We start from the raw sequence: 22,935 nt of genomic DNA, 5'->3' as shown, positions 1-22,935 counted from the left end.
AACATTTTTTTTAATTACAAAGAATTGATTATCTATGGAAAATATAAACTTTTTCAAATTCAATAGTTTACCAGTTTTTTTATTTTATGCAGTGAATAAAATTCCTCTGAAAGATATATTTCTATCATGCGCAAAGTTTAATTTGATAAAGATTTTTGCAAAAACCTATGACATCACACGAGGATCGATTAACCTTAAATAGATGTACAAATGCATATTGAATAACAAGTCACACCATCTTCAAATTTTAACATTTTATAAATATTTATTGGTCTGCCATTGCAGTACATTACAGAAAACACATTTATGAGAACAGTATCTCTCCACATCATAGACACTGGCAAGGAAACTGTGTCTCATCAACTCGCACGCAAGGATGACAACCTTCAAGCAATATATGAGAGTGGTCGAAATGAAATGCCCGTCTCGTGTAACTTCTATAAATCCCTGTATCTCGTACTCGTGGAGCACCGCTGTCTGCACACGTAACCTTTCACACCACTTGTCATCACTAATTCGGAAGGTGAATAGTCTTCAGATGTTACATGTTTTGGCACCGTATTATATTTGTTAAAAGCCTAGAGTGTTTATTATTGTCTTATATTACTACATTAGTTTTCGTGGCACTAAATTCTAACAACTTCCACGCAGCTTTAGGGTCTAATTCCTCTTGATCTCTGCATAGAGCCCAGGTGTATGTCATTTTGAAAATATCATTCTGCAAAAATGAGAATATGATACTATAATGGTTTGTTGCTATGGTAATATTGCTCCGTGTCATAAAATTCACATTTTCTTAGAAATTACTCACAAAATTGCACCAAATGTATAAAGAACGGAAGTGATTTCTACTCATTTTATAAGATATGAAGTTTAGAAACTCTTATAAACTGAATCGCAGTTAATAATATCTAAACTGCCCAAACTTCTTAATAAATATAAAATGAATAGAATGAAATTCAGCAATGCTGAAATATTGACACTAAATGAACACTACATGTATGTTTATATATGAATGAAGTCTCCGTGTTCTTCAGACAAAGTCCTATATAGAATTTAAAACCACTATTATGGGACAGGGGTCTTAGTTTGACGTTACACTAGCAAGCCGAAATATTACATGTAAATACAGAACTTCTACATGTTCACAGAATCAAAAACTCTTAAATGCTTGCATTCAGACCATATGCAACTTGGAGTTTCTTGGTGAGAATGTTTCAATTCTATATAATCATAAAACTTCACACTGTTAGTGGCCCCACTCTGACCCAAGGGATCACGGTTTGAACAAACTTGATTCTACGATTATGAGAAACTGAATATTCGTGAATATGTATACTCACTGGACTACCAACAACAACTTCATTTTTAAAATCCCGCCAGCACTCGATCTGATGAGCATGAAACTGGATTAGTAAGACTGGACCCTGCTCCATCACCTGGCCACCAAGAACCTGAGGGGAAAAGTCCACATTACACGCATCATTGTCAAGCATTCTTTAAGATGGGGCACATTCCCATTATAACGCTTCCAAGTAATATTTAAAACCATGAATTAATAATAGACACATATAAATGCATTTTTTTTTTTTACATTCTGACGGCCACCATGATTAAGCAACTCTTAACAAAAGTCCTGCTTTATGGAAGCCACGAGTGATCACATTGATACTATAACATTAATATGGGTGTCAATTCATTTAGTATGTAACAGCTTCAAAGTATTATCTTTAATCTGATAAACTCATTGACCAGTGGTATTGGAATGGGAGCTGTCCCCAACATCCCTGCTTTTCTTATCAATTTTTTTTATTATCAAGGCCCAATATAGTTTAACTCATATGGTCAGCTTGACTTCTCAGGGGTAGTACCTTAATTACACTCGAGCACTGCTGGGTTTTTCAATCAATTTTATTACACAAAGCATTAGCAAATTTCACGTCTCATCATCAGAAACAAAAATACAAATATCTGTGTGTTTACACTCCGCTTTAGTAACAGCAAGGGAAATAATTGCTTATGCACAGTCATATGCTTTTGGGGACTGGCATACTAAAAACAGCCCCAGAAAAGTAGTTCTGGATGCTGGTTTTCAGGAGGCGTGTCCCCATACCAAACCATATTATACAAAATAAATTGCATATCCTAGTTTGTATTTGACCAATCAGTGAGACTAGAATATAAAGAATCAAATTAATTTAAATTAGAAAAGACAAGAATGATTTTCAAAGAGTTAGGAAAGATAACTCTCTTCACATAGAAATCAACATGCAGGAATTGTCTCCCATTTGTTGATGTAAAAATGATCCACACAACGACAAATCTAACAATCCACTATTAGTGAACCTCACATATAGAAATGTAAGAACTAAAAACTTACTGTGTTTGTGACATTCAAATCAAATGCAAGTTATTTAAAAGAGAAAAAAATGGCAACAGCTACGTTTTACGATACTTACATCCACCCGACCGATATCGATGATCTGTGAATATGACTTGTATCTGGCTTCTATGTAAGGTTTCAGTATCGCAGATGTCACATTATAAGCCTGGAAAATACAAAGTCTACATAATATCTAGCACAAGTTTGAGAAACAGTAAAAAAAACAAAAACCAAAACAAACCAAAAACAACAAGGATATAATTTTATTTCTGCAAACTTTTGTAACATTGATCAAACTTACAGCTTCATGTAACCAGTCCTTCAAAACTTCTGTATCAGCTCTAACCATGGCCTTGAAAATCAAACAGGAGTCAAATTTAGAAAAATCATATCCTTCATACTAACATAATCTTTAAAGGAAGTGAACATGAAAATGTGACAAAGGGTTTAGAACCGTGACAGCCCTATAATGCACTAAGGTTGAGGCAGTTAAGAGTATTAAACATTTCAAGACTGTCTTTTTTTAAAACAAAAATAAAAGCAAAATAAGACAAAGACATCTAGCAAAACATGAAATTGCATTAGAATGGTAATAACTAGTATCTTGCCATATATTATTTGTGACTGTTAATGCTGATTTAACAGTCTCAAACACTCTGTTACTGTGTCGCTGGTAAAACCCAATTTGTAACTGCTAACCTCTCAGAGAAGTGTACACAATAATACAAACCTCTCGGAGAAGTGTACACATTATATGTAGGTACTGTTAATATATGAGAAATGTACATACATGTACAGTACCACAACATTATTCTTGACATTCCTATCGTGCTCTATTGTGCGTGTATCCTATCGTATCGTGCATGTATCCTATCGTATCGTGAGTTTATCCTATGCTATCGTGTATCAGGTTTTCCGTCTTCTATCGTGTTTTGCGTTTATCAGGTCTATCGTGTATTGAGTGTATCAGGTTTTCCGTTTATCGTGAAAATTGTTTATCGTGTAGCTTCGGAAACTATTGAGATCGTATATTAAATCTAATGAAAAAGTACGATCCTTTCCGAAAGCTTTATTCGTTTTGTTAAAGAAGCTATTTTTAGGAATTGAGGAAAGACAGTATATTTGAGGGAGAACATAAAACAATATCAGGTTTACCGTGTATCCTATCGTATCGTGCGTGTATCGTGTTCTATCGTTTATCATGTCAAGAATAACGTTGCGGGTACTGTATGTATCAAGAACCTTTAAAATATCTTAAGAGTATATACATGTACACAGGTAAAATTGCAACATATGTTTGACATATAATTGGATATTTATATGTTAATCATATGTTTAAGATATGTTGCAATTTTACTAGTGCATGAATTAGGTACCTATAATATCTAAATAGTGTATATACATGAATTAGGTACCTATAATATTTAAATAGTGTGTATACATGAAATAGGTACCTATAATATTTAAATAGTGTGTATACATGAATTAGGTACCTATAATATTTAAATAGTGTGTATACATGAATTAGGTACCTATAATATCTAAATAGTGTATATACATGAATTAGGTACCTGTAATATTTAAATAGTGTGTATACATGAAATAGGTACCTATAATATTTAAATAGTGTGTATACATGAATTAGGTACCTATAATATTTAAATAGTGTATATACATGAATTAGGTACCTCTAATATTTAAATAGTGTGTATACATGAATTAGGTACCTATAATATTTAAATAGTGTGTATACATGAATTAGGTACCTATAATATTTAAATAGTGTGTATACATGAATTAGGTACCTATAATATTTAAATAGTGTGTATACATGAATTAGGTACCTATAATATTTAAATAGTGTGTATACATGAAATAGGTACCTATAATATTTAAATAGTGTGTATACATGAATTAGGTACCTATAATATTTAAATAGTGTGTATACATGAATTAGGTACCTATAATATTTAAATAGTGTGTACACATGAATTAGGTACCTCTAATATTTAAATCGTGTGTATACATGAATTAGGTACCTATAATATTTAAATAGTGTATATACATGAATTAGGTACCTATAATATTTAAATAGTGTATATACATGAATTAGTGTGTATACATGAATTAGGTACCTATAATATTTAAATAGTGTATATACATGAATTAGGTACCTATAATATTTAAATACTGTATATACATGAATTAGGTACCTATAATATTTAAATAGTGTATATACATGAATTAGGTACCTCTAATATTTAAATAGTGTGTATACATGAATTAGGTACCTATAATATTTAAATAGTGTGTATACATGAATTAGGTACCTATAATATCTAAATAGTGTATATACATAAATTAGGTACCTATAATATTTAAATAGTGGTACCTATAATATTTAAATAGTGTGTATACATGAATTAGGTACCTATAATATCTAAATAGTGTATATACATGAATTAGGTACCTATAATATTTAAATAGTGTGTATACATGAATTAGGTACCTATAATATCTAAATAGTGTATATACATAAATTAGGTACCTATAATATTTAAATAGTGGTACCTATAATATTTAAATAGTGTGTATACATGAATTAGGTTCCTATAATATTTAAATAGTGTATATACATAAATTAGGTACCTATAATATTTAAATAGTGGTACCTATAATATTTAAATAGTGTGTATACATGAATTAGGTTCCTATAATATTTAAATAGTGTATATACATAAATTAGGTACCTATAATATTTAAATAGTGGTACCTATAATATTTAAATAGTGTGTATACATGAATTAGGTTCCTATAATATTTAAATAGTGTGTATACATGAATTAGGTACCTATAATATTTAAATAGTGTATATACATGAATTAGGTACCTATAATATTTAAATAGTGTGTATACATGAATTAGGTACCTCTAATATTTAAATAGTGTGTATACATGAATTAGGTACCTATAATATTTAAATAGTGTGTATACATGTAGTAGATACCTCTAATATATTAGGAACAACAATGGTTTCACAAAATGATGCGAAACCCTCCGGTGTAAATGATGGGTCGTATTTGTTGATTTCTGTCAGGGCCTCGCTTAATGTTGACGGTGTAAGTACACTACCTGAAAAACAAAATTGACAACTGACTTACATTCTGATAAATTTCCTCCAATAGCATTAAATTTGTCACAGAACTGGAGTGATTTTATCATTATACACACCTAGAGTTCTCCCTATTAAATCTGTCACGGCCCTAGAATGATTTTATCATTAAATCTGTCACAGCCCTAGAATAATTTTATCATTAAATCTGTCACGGCCCTAGAATGATTTTATCATTATACAAACCTAGAGTTCTCCATATTAAATCTGTCACAGCCCTAGAATGATTTTGTCATTAAATTTGTCACAGACCTTGAGTGATTTTATCATTATACACACCTAGAGTTCTCCCTATTAAATCTGTCACGGTCCTAGAATGATTTTATCATTAAATTTGTCACAGACCTTGAGTGATTTTATCATTATACACACCTAGAGTTCTCCCTATTAAATCTGTCACGGTCCTAGAATGATTTTATCATTAAATTTGTCACAGACCTTGAGTGATTTTATCATTATACACACCTAGAGTTCTCCCTATTAAATCTGTCACGGCCCTAGAATGATTTTATCATTAAATTTGTCACAGACCTTGAGTGATTTTATCATTATACACACCTAGAGTTCTCCCTATTAAATCTGTCACAGCTCTAGAATGATTTTATCATTAAATCTGTCACAGCCCTAGAATAATTTTATCATTAAATCTGTCACGGCCCTAGAATGATTTTATCATTATACACACCTAGAGTTCTCCCTATTAAATCTGTCACAGCTCTAGAATGATTTTATCATTAAATCTGTCACAGCCCTAGAATAATTTTATCATTAAATCTGTCACGGCCCTAGAATTATTTTATCATTATACACACCTAGAGTTCTCCCTATTAAATCTGTCACGGCCCTAGAATGATTTTATCATTAAATTTGTCACAGACCTTGAGTGATTTTATCATTATACGCACCTAGAGCTCTCCCTATTAAATCTGTCACGGCCCTGGTCACTCTGATAGCAGGGTTGTCACTTTCATCATACTTCATCTTTAACTCAAACACTTCTGAAAAATGATTACATCAAAATCTGAAAAATAATCCTACTGTAAAGTACATATCATAATAAATGACTTGTATAGGTTTCTCTTATCCTGAAAGCTGTGGCCGAATTAAGTGTCAGTTTGACTTTTATGTTACAAACCTTATATTTTTCTACAAAACAAATTACACATACTGCAAAATTCAGAGGCATCTGTACTTTACACAAGAAAATACATACATGTAGTACAATTTACAGTATTTAATGTTTTGTAGATGAAAAGATTAAATTTGGAACAATTGATATATATATGTATTTCTCTGCAGTAATAAACATGAAAGCTCATCCCCTCTGTATAGTCTGATACAGACTGGTATTTAACAAGAGATCTGCACCAAAGATAAAGTTCAGATTACAGTTCTGGGACCCTCTTGTTCATTTGTTACAGCTTACACTGACATTAACACATTAAAAATCCATCAAATGTCACAAGTTGTGCAGCCATAAAAAAATGCATATAAGTCAAACAGAGATCCCCCCCCCCCCCCAGGGACTTATCCATAGTAATCAGGTCCATATGAAAACCACTTCCTAATTCAGATGTTACACAGCTGCAATATTGACAATCATCCAATCATCCACTTAATAATATGCTGGTTTTTCCTTGATGTGCTTACTATTTACATAAGCATTGTTCTCTTTGAAATTCTGCCAGCTATTTACATAAACATTGTTCCCTTTGAAATTCTGCCAGCTACTTACTATTTACATAGGCATTGTTCTCTTTGAAATTCTGCCAGCTACTTACTATTTACATAAGCATTGTTCTCTTTGAAATTCTGCCAGCTACTTACTATTTACATAAGCATTGTTCTCTTTGAAATTCTGCCAGCTTTGATAGAACTTGGAATCTTTATGCACTGTTACTCCTGTGGTCTCGCTGTAAAAAGGGAGTCAAAATTGTAAGCAACAAATTACAAAGCATATAACAGTCAGGGCTGCCACTGAAGTCCTCAGAAATCGGAGGAAAATTGGTCAAAAAGGAAAACACCCCTACCCTACCTGGAAAAATATCATTTTCTGTCACTTTAGATCAAACTCTAAGTGTACTATTTTTTCCCCGAAATTTAAGCCAATCAGAGGATTTCTTCAATAAAAAGAAAAACAAATCACACCCCTGTACAGTAGAACCTCAGTATCTCAAACATCTTTATTTAGAACATCATGAATATGTCGAAGTAAGTTGGAAGTACCAACTACATTTTCTTGATGTCTCTTAACCTCAATAATTTGATATCTCAGAATTTATTTATCAGCCTCATTGAGTTCAAGATAGTGAGGTTTGACTGTATATAATAAAATAACATGTATTTAGTACTTAATAAACTGTATAAAAAAGTCTTACTCATCCACTTTGATTTCCCTTTCCTCTTTCACCAGGGTCCTGAAGTCTGACCTCTTCATAGGTTTTTCTGAATCAAAAAGATAAATGGCCATGTAAACAGCTGTTCAAACACACAGCAACACCTCAAAACGGAATCATGTCAATCTCAAAACAGATTCTTATAACCAAAGTTGCTTTTTTTTTACCTGGAGCTTTGTAAATCCTGTGTCTTGAAAAAGCAAGCTCATCTAATTCCTCCGATACCGTTTTAACACCCTGCAATGTGAGAGCAAAAACGATTTCATTGTGCAGCTAATTGTGATTACACGTACTCGAGTTGTAGCATGTGAAAAGCCTGGTATTTTTATATTATACCTGTGTGAGTTGTAGTCTGGTATTTGTGTATTACACCTGTGTGAGTTGTAACATGTAGTCTGGTATTTGTGTATTATACCTGTGTGAGTTGTAACATGTAGTCTGGTATTTGTGTATTATACCTGTGTGAGTTGTAACATGTAGTTTAGTATTTGTGTATTATACCTGTGTGAATTGTAACATGTAGTCTGGTATTTGTCTATTACACCTGTGTGAGTTGTAACATGTAGTCTGGTATTTGTCTATTACACCTGTGTGAGTTGTAACATGTAGTCTAGTATTTGTGTATTATACCTGTGTGAGTTGTAACATGTAGTCTGTTATTTGTGTATTATACCTGTGTGAGTTGTAACATGTAGTCTGGTATTTGTCTATTACACCTGTGTGAGTTGTAACATGTAGTCTGGTATTTGTGTATTACACCTGTGTGAGTTGTAGTCTAGTATTTGTGTATTATACCTGTGTGAGTTATAACATGTAGTCTGGTATTTGTATATTATACCTGTGTGAGTTGTAACATGTAGTCTGGTATTTGTGTATTATACCTGTGTGAGTTGTAACATGTAGTCTGGTATTTGTGTATTATACCTGTGTGAGTTGTAACATGTAGTCTGGTATTTGTGTATTATACCTGTGTGAGTTGTAACATGTAGTCTGGTATTTGTGTATTATACCTGTGCGACTTTCTTCATGGGCTGAGATTTAGCCAGGTGTTCTCCGGCACTACCAATCGTCTCTGCAGCTTTCCCTGCAGTTTTCCCGAGTTCCTCTGTGAATTCTTTACTTTTCTTACCAAATTCTGATTTACTGACTTCGTCCACTGTCTGAAAACATATTCAATAATGCTTCAACTATTTATGTACCCCTGGACATACCACAGGTATGATCAGACAAATTTTGACATAATGTTTCTATTCACACACAGTCATTCTCATTAAATTACTGCCTTTTGTGATTAAATGATGAATGATGCAGCAACAATTTGAGAATTCACTGGATTACATCAACAATGTATTCATTAACAAAACATGATTCTATGGAAATTTTGAAATGCAAGTGAATATATGTTAATAATGTGATGCAAAAATTATCTGTTACCTCAGAAACTTTTTCCTTGACATCCTCGAACGTCTTTTGAAAGACAGTGGAACTCTTTTTAGTTTCTTCTTGCACCTTTTTCTAGAAAATAAAATAAAGGACAAGGTAAAATATTGAGAACTTCACAGCTGATACAAAATACATAAAATATTGAGAACTTCACAGCTGATACAAAATACACAAAATATTGAGAACTTCACATCTGATACTGGTATACAAAATACATAAAATATTGAGAACTTCACAGCTGATACTGGTATACAAAATACATAAAATATTGAGAACTTCACAGCTGATACAAAATACATAAAATATTGAGAACTTCACAGCTGATACAAAATACATAAAATATTGAGAACTTCACAGCTGATACTGGTATACAAAATACATAAAATATTGAGAACTTCACAAACCTGTGCTCTAAATTTTAAGAAGTAATTTATGCTTCAAACTTGTCAATGTTTGGCCCACTGTGAGGAAATTCACAATGAACTTGGAATATGTCACATGTTAAAATTGATAATTCTTTATACGGAATCCATACAAGCTACTTGACCTACATATTCTCATTGTATACCTATATTCCTGTTTTAAAATTCACTCCATATTGTCTGCGGTAATGAGCAGAAAATGAATTGTTTGAAATTTGTCAAAGTCCAAGTGGAACACACATTATAATGATACAAATGTATATAAACATGATAAAATTCACTCAACTATTACAACTAATTAAATTTGAAAACTAAACACATCTACTTACAAACTTCTCTCTTGCTTTCAACAAGGCATCGGCCTCCTCCAATTTTTTTCTTTCTTCTCTAAACTTCTTTAAGTTTTCCTTTAATCAGAATTAAAATTTTTCATTAAAAGAATAGTATTAAAAGACAATTTTGTTCAAATCATTTAAAGAATCCAAATGACTGACAAGTCATTTATTGTAAAAAATAACAATGTCATTTATTCATCTGCATAAAAGCATTTCTTTCCAAGTTTAAAACAAATTACATCTAGTCCTGGATGTTTGCTCCCTGGACAAAAATTCAATATGCTATAAAAGTTGGCTCCTTGTGTATTTTTTGATAAATATGCAGTCATTTCAAATTTCATAAATCAAATGCATCTACATGTACTTTTTGTAATATTAGAAAGGAATAAGATGATATGAGTGAGAAAAATCACAAATGAAAGCTATACAATCTCTTTACAAAGAGTAATGAGCTTTCTTTTCACTGCATAAATGTAGTTTTCACAAGAACTCGCTAACCTTTATATCTTATTTTATTATATTTTGAATCAAGCTAGTAACATTTAATTCATCTTAAAATGGCCCAATTAGTTAGAAATATTTTTTCAAACGATGCATATCCACCATATAATTTAAAGCTGGAATAACATTCATTTAAAACAGCAAATACTGCAATGTGTAACATGATATTACACGAGATATCTCATCTTTTTAAATAATGCAATATGTCAAACGATATTACACGAGATATCTCATCTGCTTAAATAATGCAATGTGTAAAACGATATTACACGAGATATCTTATCTGTTAAATAATGCAATGTGTAAAACGATATTACACGAGATATCTCATCTGCTTAAATAATGCAATGTGTAAAACAATATTACACGAGATATCTCATCTGCTTAAATAATGCAATGTGTAAAACGATATTACACGAGATATCTCATCTGCTTAAATAATGGGTAGCAGATTCAGTTGAGGTACATTTAGATTACATACATTTGTGTATATTCCCCACATATGGACTCTTTGTTCAGCAGGGGGTTTTTAACTTAAAAAAAGGCTTATCGAAATTCTGATAAAGACGCAGATTGGCAAGTTCAATACGCCCACAGAGAGTGCTCTGAATCACACTCTAGAGAGTTGAGGCTTAAATTTTACACAGTGTTTAGAATACTTTTAATTAGATAATTTTTCTCTCTGGAAAAAGATCGGTTTTACTCTTCCCTCACTGTTATGCAAGTTGAATGTGATGTCTGGGATGACCTAATTCAAAATACAATATTTTCAATTAAGGTAGATCTTAAATGGACTCAATCATGAAAAAATTGCCTTTATAAGATAGATATATATTCCGGTAATAGATAAACATTGAAAAATATATATGTTAACATGCTATTTTCATTGTTATTGCTTCTCAAAAGCACCCCATCCACATATAATCAGCATTAATGAAAATGTATTCCTCCTTCTTATTTTTCTTAAGAATTATTATTTTTTCCAAACAAATGGGCTGTAATAAGCAACATAGACTATATACCCATATTAAATGATATGTAATCATTTATTTTAATAAATTTGAATAACTATTTTCATAATGTACACTTTGTGAGCCCAAACATGTTAAAAGAAATACTGTTGAAAATACCATTTGATGTCAATATTGGTCTTTTTTCCCAATTTTTATGGACTAAACCTTGAATAAATTGTTTTTAATTTACAGATTATTATCTCAGAAAAAGGATTTGCGTAAGAAAACCATATGTTGACGTATCATTTTAAAAGCTATAAGCTCTACAACAGGTACAACCCAAACCCACCCCCCCACCCCCAATCTTGAATTATACATTAATATCATATTTTCATATGACATGTGAAATTTGAGTATATTTAAAACCTTGGATAATAATTTGAACTATGTTAAACTAAAGTATTATAAGTTACATGTGGTTTGCAATTGGATTTCATATTTTATATGGGGAAAAAAATATTCTAGAAAAGGCTATTCACAATGTGAATGTAAAATGATAGTAACAAACTTGAATTTTGATGGTTTTGCTTATATGGTTAATGCATGTGTGTAACGTGTGTTCAATCTTATATCCTGAGAAAAAGTTTCATATGACATGTACATAAATTGGATATATGTACATGTACAGTGTATACCACTTATGCCAATCTAAGTAGATGCAATTTCAATAAGGAACTAATCGTGTTACACAGATGCCGCCCCAATAATTTTGAAAAAAAGATGAGGAGAAACTGATAAATTTATGACGATCAGTGAAATAAAACAAATTATTTACAGTCGTTCTTTGAAGCTTACGTCAATATCTGAAACAATGGAGCAGCGAACACAACTACGATATCTGTGGTCAGGGGAGCAGCGAAATGTGAACTTTTATTTTTACCCAAGCTTACCATGTATTTGTTCATGATAATTTGGAATCAACACGCAGCTACATAGTAGTTTTGAATTAGTAATTATTACGCTCAAGAATTTCTCATATATACATGGAATTGTCACAATTGCTGGTGAAGGGCTGCAAAATTTTGTCCTATGCTCGATGCTGACGGCCTTTGAGTGTAGGATCTTTAGCGTGCCACACCTGCTGTGACACGGGGTCTCGGTTTTTGCGGTCTCATTCGAAGGACCGCCCCCATTTAGTCGCCTCTTACAACAAGCAAGGGGTACTGAGGACCTATCTTAATCCGGATCCTCACAAAAGAAATAATAGTATTATTATGATGCTGGTGGAAATATGAATTGGTCCCCCATTCCCATCCGTCTCCCCAACTTTCTGATGCCCCTGTAATATATGTGTCATTTACCCTATTGGGGACCTCGTATAACTTTACCCCGTTGGGGGCCTCAAGTTTGGTAGCCAATCAATGGCTTGGATAGGCACACGATAGCTTGTGTTTTGCACAGTCACATTAGCCTTTTCATATACATGGGATTCAGTGAATACAAATTGTAAAGTGGATCAAAGTTTTTTCATTTTGTTCAACCCTCCACCACCCCAACTTTCCGTCCTCAATATGGCGGTTTACTCCGGTGCTATGCAATCTTTTTATATAGGCTTTTACGTCATTTGGGTTGGCCTTATTTGTTCGCCATCTTTTTGCTCTGGGTTTGTTTTGATGCATTTTTATTTGTCATCTTATAGCGTAGCATTATTTAAGTTATTTTGTCTTCTTTGGGGGAAATCAGACTTTGAGTAATTTAGCTTTGCAGGTACTTTGATGTAGAATGTATTATCTGATTTCCCCCAAAATCTTATGTTGAAGATTTCTTTCGTCATTTGGTATTGTAATAAATGACAAATTTTCAATCTCAATCATTCTTTTGTTCAGATTTTTTATGACAGCAAAAACGAGCTACGGTGAACAGAGTTTTTGGGTAATAGAAGCTGATAAACATAAATGGTGATTATTGATTTTTGTTTGAGCTATTTTAAAAATACTCATGAACTTACTAATATTGTGTGTCCTTGCAGTTTGAGTGGCTGCATGATGTCTGATAATAGGCCTTTAAGCAATATATGAAGGCAGCGATAAGCATTTGTACCCACCGCATGTGGACGATAGTATGATTTGCGTCTCACTGTGCGTAAGAGTTCCACAAAGGGAAAGAACTATTGGGCAACTCGGAAATTGTGTATTGAATTATCAATTTGTTTAAAAATCGTACATCATCATTCTCAGTCAACGTAGATCAATTTTTTAAAAAACATACCTTGATTTCTTTGTTCTTCTTTAGATCATCTTGCACTTGGTCAAATAATTTTTGAAAGAAATTCTTTGGCTGTTGGTTTTCCGAGTAATATTGAAGCTAAAAAAGAAAAGACAAACATCTAATTGCTTCAGCAGTCTTTTTGTATAAACAAACAGAGAAAGGCATAAACTTTCTTAACTTGTCATTGTCAGACTTCAGAACCCACTCATTTTAACTTGTCATTGTCAGACCATGACGTCAGAACCCACTCATTTTAACTTTCTTAACTTGTCATTGTCAGACCATGACTTCAGAACCCACTCATTTTAATTTGGCATGATCCAGACATATTTTAAAATGCATACAGTATTGCATTACCACTGCTAAATCTTGCACCCAAGCAGATCCAGTTCTAATGCAGACTCAGAAAGCTAACCCTCAGAAAACTAACCCCAAGTTCGTTTCAACAAAATTTGAAACAGCTATACGTGTTCAAATTCACTTCTGAGTCCACTTTCAGGCAGCTCTGGGTCCGCATCAGAATGGACCCTGGCTTTGTATTGCAAGCCAGGCTTGTTCATAACATGTCTACATTGACTCTTAACTATTCCACATACAGATTCCTCAATTTCTACCACAGAATTTACTTCCTACATTTGACAACAATTGCTGATAATTGTATGAATACAATGATACAGTTTGAACGTGGCTCTTATAAATGTCTGAGGGCATGTCTTGACACGTGTTTAGTGGGGAAATATGTAGAGAATTTTTCTCATATCAAAATCTTGAGGCTGTGATGTAAAAATGAGAAAATAGACCTGAACATGCTGAATCATGCGCAGTTGTGCTGTAAATTGAAGAGTTTCTATAAGGGGTGGATCAATTGAAGGTTTTCTATAAGGGGCGGATCAACTGAAGGTTTTTTATAAGGGGCGGATCAATTGAAGGTTTTCTATAAGGGGCGGATCAATTGAAGGTTTTCTAAAAGGGGCGGATCAATTGAAGGTTTTCTATAAGGGGTGGATCAACTGAAGGTTTTCTATAAGGGGCGGATCAATTGAAGGTTTTCTATAAGGGGCGGATCAACTGAAGGTTTTTTAAAAGGGGCGGATCAATTGAAGGTTTTCTATAAGTGGTGGATCAATTGAAGGTTTCCTATAAGGGGTGGATCAATTGAAGGTTTCCTATAAGGAGTGGATCAACTGAAGGTTTTCTCTAAGAGGTGGATCAATTGAAGGTTTCCTATAAGGGGTGGATCAGTAACTCTCTGGTGTATTCCACCCCATCCCCCCAACTCCACCCCCCAAAGAGCTACAGATCCACAGCTACATGTATGAAACCCTAAGTGAAAGTGAACTCTGCCCAATAAAGTGTCACTTGAACTTAAATAAATTTCATTTCTGACAATACATGAGGGCATGACGATGAACTACTATGCTTCATACCAATATACTTTTCATGAAGTATGTCGATGTGAAGCATTGCAGTCCATGCCCTCATGCATTTTCAAAATTGAAATTTATTTCTTAATTGTCTTTGAAAGTATATAAACACGAAACCAAATCAAACTAGATGCTGTCATAAGACAGTAATACCCGCACACAAGTGTTTGACTTTAAATACACTCTTCGTCATATTGGTATTACTGGCAAAGAAGCCACAATTGTTATTTTAAAATTAATTAATGCATAAATTGTAAGAGGAGTTCTGGGAACCAAGGTTTTTTGTACAAAAAGCATCATTTTCAACCCCCATTTGGCCCCCAGGGCAAAAATAAAAATTCCAAAACCTTATTGCGCATCTACAGGACACCAGCAACCAATTTCCTAAAGATTATTAGGATACTGCTTAAAACGTAAAAAGAGTTCTGGGGACCTGAGTGTTCTTTTGTGCAAAAATGTCCTTTTTCAACCCTCATTTGACCCCAGGGGTGAAAATAAAAATTCAAAAACCTTATTGCACATCTACAGGACACCAGCAATCATCATCCAAAAGATTATTAGGATAATGCTTAAAATGTATTAAAGAGGAGTTCTGGGAACAAGGTTTTTTTTGTACAAAATCGTTATTTTTTTACCCCCACTTGGCCCCCAGGGCAAAAATAAAAATTCTGAAACCCTATTGTGCATCTACAGGACACCAGCAACCATCTCCCTAAAGATTATTAGGATACTGCTTAAAATGTAAGAGGAGTTCTGGGAACCAGGGTTCTTTTGTGCAAAAAAACGTCATTTTTCGACCCTCATCTGACTCCAGGGGTGAAAATGAAGATTCCAAAACCTTATTGCACATCTACAGGACACCAGCAATCATCTTCCAAAAGATAATTAGGCTACTGTGTAAAATGTAAGAGGAGTTCTGGGAACCAGGGTTTCTTTGTACAAAATCGTCATTTTTCGACCCCTACATATTGTATTTAAACCCTAGGGTAAAAATGAAAATTCCAAAACCTCATTGCACATCTACAGGACACCAGCAATCATTTTTCAATAGATTATTAGGCTACTGTGTAAATTGTAAGAGGAGTTCTGGGAACCAGGGTGGTGTTAAAAAGCATCATTTTCGACCCCCATTTGGTCCCCAGGGTGAAAATGAAAATTCCAAAACCTTATTGCACATCTACAGGACCCAACCAATCATCTTCCAAAAGATGATTGGGCTACTGCATGAAATGTAGGAGGAGTTCTGGGAACCAGGTTTTTGTTGAAAAAACGTCATTTTTTGACCCTCGTTTTGCCCCCAGGGTAAAATTGAATATTCTAAAACCTTATTATATATCTACAGTACACCACATATCCTATTCCAAAAGATCAATTGGTTACCACTTGAAATAAAAGAGCAGTTTGAGGTAGAAGAAAGTGTGACAGACAGACGGACCAGGGTAACAACAATATCTCCAAACTTTCTTTAGAAAGTGCGGGTATAATGACATGGTTGCTTGCTTGATTAAGCAACCATCATAACTGCAACCTTGCATATTACACAGTAAAACACCGTTATACAGTTCATTATAACCGAACTTCGTTATATCCAATAAAATTTTTGCATTATTAAATTGTTATAAGCATGTTGGTTTTGAGTGTTTTACTGTAAATGTAAAATATTGCTACATTCTTTTTCTAAGATTACCTGCTTGAGTTGTGCCTGAGGGTTTTTCAGTAATGGTTCATTCAATCCTTTATTATGAATACCTCTCCAGAGATGATACTGACGATGCGGTATTGTGCAGCGTTGACATTTAACTAACTAGAATCAAAAATGTAAAAATAATCATACACAAATACACCTGATAAGTTTAAATAACCAGAATTATCATTAATTAATCACAACATTAACAACTAAATCATAATAAATAATGCCGGCCAGGATCAACCTCATCCAGTCTCCTTTTAGCCCTGGTTTTGAAAAATCGCCGATAAGTGAAAGGTATTTAATTGTCAAATAATTCATTGAGAGTAGTGATGGGCAATCGGTTTAAAATCATAATCGATAATCATTTTGTAATTGGGAGTAGAAAACCGATCGATTTTCGATTCATAATCGTATTTCTATATTTTGAAAAAAAAAATTTTTATTCAATATTATTTGTTTAAAACTTCTACACCACCATGTATGTTACTTTCTCCAAATGAATACTGCATAAATGACCAAAACCAGTCATTGACGCATTATTTTTTATCTAACAGCAAACTACATTAAAACTGGCACTAACCTTGGGATTGAAACAGATATTTTTGAAAAAAATTACAAAAGATGCTTTGTTTTATTTAACAGGGAAATTGGCACTATCTGGAACCAGCATGGTCTTTACTCATGCTCGCCATTTTGAAATGAACTAAAAAACGAAACCAACTCGGTCCTTGTTATTCGCCATTTTTATTTCTGGTTTTGACTGCGACTTCTGATTATAAAATTTTATAATCAATAATCGGAATCGGAAAGGGTAAACCAATCAATTTTCGATAATAATCGATCATCGTCCCATTACTAGTTGAGAGTATCAAATTCAACTTTATATGAAATGAAAAAGGCGTATAATTCATGGAAAGTATGCAAATGTTTGTTAAATGGTCTTGTTACCCATTTAACCAACCAGATTGTACATGTATGTACGATAATTGATTTTTTTTTATAGGCTTTATCATGCGCTGAATTTTGTACCAAAGACTAAATGTATAACTGAGAATGTGTTCTTCATGAAGAAAAAAAATATCGGGTTACGAAGGTGACCCAGCCCGGTTCTCAATCATACCATGTCTCAAAAATGTGTAAATATAAAATGTTAAACATTCATACCGAGCCATTTGACCTGTCCGCGAAGCAAGGTTCTAAAAGTAGCACATATGTAAAAGAATAAATGAGAAAATCAGCAAATGAATAGAGATAATCTCTACATACCGCCATCTTGTTCTGTTCATTAGTTGCTTCAACAGTTATTTGTATTTTAATTTTGAATGCCAAAAATACAAGACTGACATGGAATTTGTAATTCAAACACTCAGTGTGTTAAAAATGAATGGTATAATTCTTATTATTAGTTTTTAGACAATCATCAAATTGAAAAACAGTAATTTAAAAACAACTAAATGAATGAACGAGTTCTTGAGTTTCTTTAAATAAAAATATACGATATCTTTAAACTTACTTTTTCACCACTTTGAATTTGTTGGTTTATTTTGTTTAGTTTGAACTGTCATCTACATTGCAAACGGGATGTATTGTTGTTATTTACAATTGTTTGATTTGGAAGAGAGAAAACAGTTGAGGCTAAATGTGACCACACAATCCACGATTTACATCGGCTGGCGTTATATTTCCAGCATTAAATGAATAGGGGGATCCTGTAGTTATCCTCATATATCCCCCCCCCCCTTTAATTTTTAGATGTTACTGGGCGTTTAGCGCAAGAGGAATTTTATAAATAATACAAATTTTTAAATGAATTATAGCGAGCGAAGCTTGTATCACGACGAGCTCGCTCCAATGATTACACATATGAGTCACGTGATTTGCTCTTCATCAGCTGAAAAAAGATATTAAAGTATTACCCATAATGCTTCTGGAAAACTGTCATCGTCACTGCGGTATACTTCATTGACAATCCCGTAGTGAAAATAATTAGATTGTTTAGAAAGTATCATAAATGTTTTTAAATTCCAGACAAGCTTTCTCATAGCTTCGTACGTTTTGTTTTTGCTTGGTTTGAAAGAGAAAAAATATTGCAGTTAATATGACATCACAATGTAACTGTTTACATTAGGGCTGGATCAATATATTGATTATCGTTATACATGATCGGTATTTTTGAGTGATACGATAACCGATACAGCAAGTCCCATTAATCATCTAATATATTAAGAGTGGTTATCAATGTATCTTACAGTGAGATTTCATGAACGAGTTAACAAATAAATAAAATAAATATACGAACGAACTATCTAAATGCCATTTGCTCCATGACTGCATACAACGCAAACATGTGTCGAAAGTGTGCCCGTGGTGACAATACTGTGTTCTCAGTTTTCAAATATTACATTTGTAGCTTGAAAAACAACGAGGTGTAGCAGAGGTCGTAAGCTCTGGTGGTACAAGTAATTTAACAACAAATTTGTGATGACATCATAAAGCTAACTGTCAGAAAAATGGCGAGAAATCAATCAATGAATGATATATGTAGTGATCAGAGTCGAACATGATCTGCAGTCACAATTATTTTTATATGAACAAATATATGAACAAATAAATGAAACAAGAGGTACTGTGAGTAATGCTCACTAAGAATACCCCCCGCTTACCCCAATCTCCCAAAGGGTGTTGGTAATAGGTATAAACTACCTCTTTTCTGAGTGTAAAAAAGAAATAGCATGACAAACCGAACCATATTGCTATTTCGATGTCCAGTGCGCGTGACCTTTGACCTTCTGACCCCAAAATCGATAGGGAACATCTTCATCCCATGGGTAGTCCATATATATGATATGGTGACGGTAGGTGGAAAGGATAATGCTTTAGAGCCCGGAAACCATTGCTTCTACAGACGGACGGACAACCCGATTCCAGTATACCCCCCCCCCCCCACACACAAATTGTTGCGGGGGGTATATTTATAATTCATTTGTGAATATTCATCCTGAAAATAATTTCCTTTGCTGCCTTAGACTTAAAGCATGAGATATTGTATCAGCAATTAGGGTTTGTTTAAAGCCAGAAAATGTGGATGCCCTTGTTTTCATGAAGAGAAAAATATGTTAACAATATTGATAAAAGCAAATAAATAATAATTTCATGCACAATTGTCTTTTATGATAGATTAATTCAAGCTAACACTATATGCAAATGAAACAAAAAGAATATGTAAAGCTTTATTTTTGGTATTATTTAATCATTTTAATCCTCAAAATTAAGTGTAGATGTACTTATATTGTATTGTCAATATGTATTGCATATCGTCTCTGTGTTACAATACGTATCGTATCAAAATTTTCCAAACGATACCCAACCCTAGTTTACATTCACCGCATTATATTTCCCGAGTTAAATGAAGAGGCGGATAAAATGTCTATAAGTTCGTGTTGCAAGGTGTTGATGGGCTTCGCTCGTCTTAACGGTCACACCGTACAACAAATTAATTTACCGTACTTAACAGGTCCAGTCCAAAGACTATTTCTACCTACGTAGCTACTTATAGCTACGTTGGTATTTAAACCTACTCCAGGTAGCTATTTTTACCTATTTTACCTTTACTTGCATTTTGTGGCCAAACGCGGGAACGGCGCAATATGGTGTGTTCCAAATTTCTTGATTCACTTACACTGATGATGAATACCACAAAAATATTGGACAAAAATGATTACTTTCTAACCTTTCAAATTTGCATCAATAACAGCACCCAGTTCCATTTTCTAGGAGCTTAGGATCAAAGCCATGTGATAAAAGGTGTAGAATGTCTTACAAATCTGTATTAATTTTAAAGTTTACCTTCATGCATTTTTACATTATAGGTTTTTGGGGCGAATTTTCATGCATTTCCTCTACTTTCCCCACCCTCGTAAAGTATTCAAATTTACACTCCGAATTTTGCTGTGCACATGCACAACATGATACATAAAACGACTGAACTGTTTAAAAGATGCGCCTTAATTATTATTTATTTATATTGAGCAAAGCTCGGACGGGCCAGAGGCCCGTCTGCAAAGCAAGGCTCTAAAGGTAACACGTATGTAAAAGAAAAAAGTCAAAATCAGCAAAAGAAAAAGAGATAATCTCTATATATGTTCACTGAAATTTCGTGATCCATATGGGTGCCGCCATTTATTTTTTCATTACCTGTTTCAACAGTTATTTGTGTTTTATTTTGAATGCCAATAATAGAAGATTCTAATGTGCAATTCGTAATTTAAACACTCTGTTTGTTCAAAGTGAATAGTATAATTATCATTGTAACAGGTTTTAGCAAATAAATACATATAAAACCGTAATACGGCTAAATAGATGAACGAGTTCATGAGTTTCTTTGAATAAGAATATACGACAAAATTACGGTTACTTTTTTACCATTTTGAATTTATTGGTTAATTTTGTTTAGTTTTAACGGCCTTTTTCATTGCATACAGAATGTAAAGAAAAAAGGTCGAGGCTAAATGTGACGTCACAATGCACAGTATACGTCGCCTTGCATTTTATTTCCCGCGTTCAATGAATAGGCGGATCATGTAAAACTGTTGTCCCCATATAAACTCCTTTAATATTGAGATGTTACTGGGTGTTTAGCGCAAGGAAATTTCATTCAAAATATATATTTATAAATGAATCATAATCTACCGTACTTAACGGAATTATGATTACCACTTGGGACATTCCAATGACCATTACGTACATGCTTCGCTCGGTCCAACGGTCACACCGTATACATATTATTTTCAAAACAGGTAAAAGTAGGTAGAATTAGCTACTTTAAGTAGGTTTAAATACCTAGGTAGCTATTAATAGCTACGTAGGTAGAAATAGTTTTTGGACTGGACCTGCTTAATAGAATTATGATAATCACTTGGGACACGCTGCTTCGCTCGGTCCAACGGTCACACCGTATACACATATTTAAAAATCTGAAATGTTTATAACGCTGTCATTATAATATTTTCAACATATTCATTATTATAACAAACTGTGTAAGACGTACGACCATATATGTAAGCCTATATATTGCGTAAGCTGAACTTATCACATGTCATAAATGCTCACGCAGTATACGTTTACCTCTACCTTACAGCATGGTCAGCCCATTAGAAACTGACACGATCCTAGACTTACACATAATTATATCTAATAAAACTTACACGTAAAACACAGTTCTGACGACAAACAATACCAACATTGGCAACAGCGTGGCCCAAGGTCGACATGTTGGTTTTTTATTGAATTTAAGTCATCTCGATCCCGAAGTTATTACTAAAACATTTGTTTTTGTTTTTGTTTTTTATCTTTGATACATAACAATAGCAAAATAATATTTGTAAATATTAAATGCCATTCTCCATAGTGGGTTTTTAAGGAAAAGTAATTATTGTATCTACTCTCATTTTTCATACCAATAAGACATCGGGCTCGAAATTTCGACAAAGTGAAAGTAGAAAATGGCTTATTTGTCATTTCAACCTTTACGGCAGTTTTCAAGAATTGTGGTAATTTTCAATTTTTTTTTTCAATTACCATGACATCCTTTGATATCACTTCACTCTTAGAATATGCTGTCACAATGTATTACCAACACCTCTTGGGTTGAATTTCATGTATCATGTGCAACTTCCGAACAAATTCACCGATTCATGGGAATTTTTAAAATTATGCAAAAGACTGGAAGCCTGGAAACACTCTCCCATTCAGGTTTGAATGTAGCATACTAATGTTGGTGTCAGCTCATGCCTACAGACCTGCTTTAATTAGTTAATCATGTGGATATCAGCCTGGATTGCCTAGTGGTTACTGGTTAGATCACATGTAATGTAGGGGTCGGGGGTTCATTTCTTAGTCCAATCATATATTTTCTGGCACATTTGATGCCGTTTACTACCCCTACATTT

At 33.3% G+C, this 22,935-nt stretch overlaps 2 protein-coding genes across 2 annotated transcripts in view; one reads left to right on the top strand and one right to left on the bottom strand.

Moving 5' to 3' along the window:
- Nucleotides 1-239: 239 nt before the first annotated feature.
- Nucleotides 240-22,282, bottom strand: LOC125650368 (mitochondrial import inner membrane translocase subunit TIM44-like). The gene is made up of 15 exons (XM_048878605.2): nt 22,192-22,282; nt 16,985-17,101; nt 13,874-13,969; nt 10,146-10,223; nt 9,386-9,466; nt 8,962-9,111; nt 8,119-8,188; nt 7,934-8,000; nt 7,383-7,468; nt 6,461-6,553; nt 5,391-5,515; nt 2,685-2,735; nt 2,460-2,549; nt 1,344-1,454; nt 240-718 (listed from the first exon to the last, which is right to left on the bottom strand). Exons 1-15 carry the CDS (start codon nt 22,255-22,257, stop codon nt 599-601), a joined length of 1,401 nt encoding a protein of 466 aa, XP_048734562.2. The 5' UTR covers nt 22,258-22,282; the 3' UTR covers nt 240-598.
- Nucleotides 22,283-22,287: 5 nt separating this feature from the next.
- LOC125650369 (methylmalonyl-CoA epimerase, mitochondrial) overlaps nt 22,288-22,935 on the top strand; it is a 13,595-nt gene continuing 12,947 nt past the window's right edge. Inside the window, exon 1 of the mRNA XM_048878606.2 lies at nt 22,288-22,536. Coding sequence (XP_048734563.1) covers nt 22,489-22,536 — 48 coding nt within the window. The 5' untranslated portion in view covers nt 22,288-22,488. The remainder of the gene's footprint in view (nt 22,537-22,935) is intronic.

The sequence above is a fragment of the Ostrea edulis genome, chromosome 5 (genome assembly GCF_947568905.1).
Source record: "Ostrea edulis chromosome 5, xbOstEdul1.1, whole genome shotgun sequence".
Lineage (NCBI taxonomy): Eukaryota > Metazoa > Mollusca > Bivalvia > Ostreida > Ostreidae > Ostrea > Ostrea edulis.
Note: the sequence above shows the minus strand (reverse complement) of the source record. Positions and strands in the feature narration are given on the sequence as shown.

Excerpts from the sequence above, each read along its gene's own strand:
- LOC125650368 (XM_048878605.2), bottom strand. The coding sequence starts at position 22,257 with ATGTCGACCTTGGGCCACGCTGTTGCCAATGTTGGTATTGTTTGTCGT. Across the intron at positions 8,001-8,118 it reads CAGGATTTACAAAGCTCCAG|AAAAACCTATGAAGAGGTCA; the intron begins GTAAAAAAAAAG and ends TTTTTGATTCAG. Across the intron at positions 1,455-2,459 it reads TCGATATCGGTCGGGTGGAT|GTTCTTGGTGGCCAGGTGAT; the intron begins GTAAGTATCGTA and ends TTTTCCCCTCAG.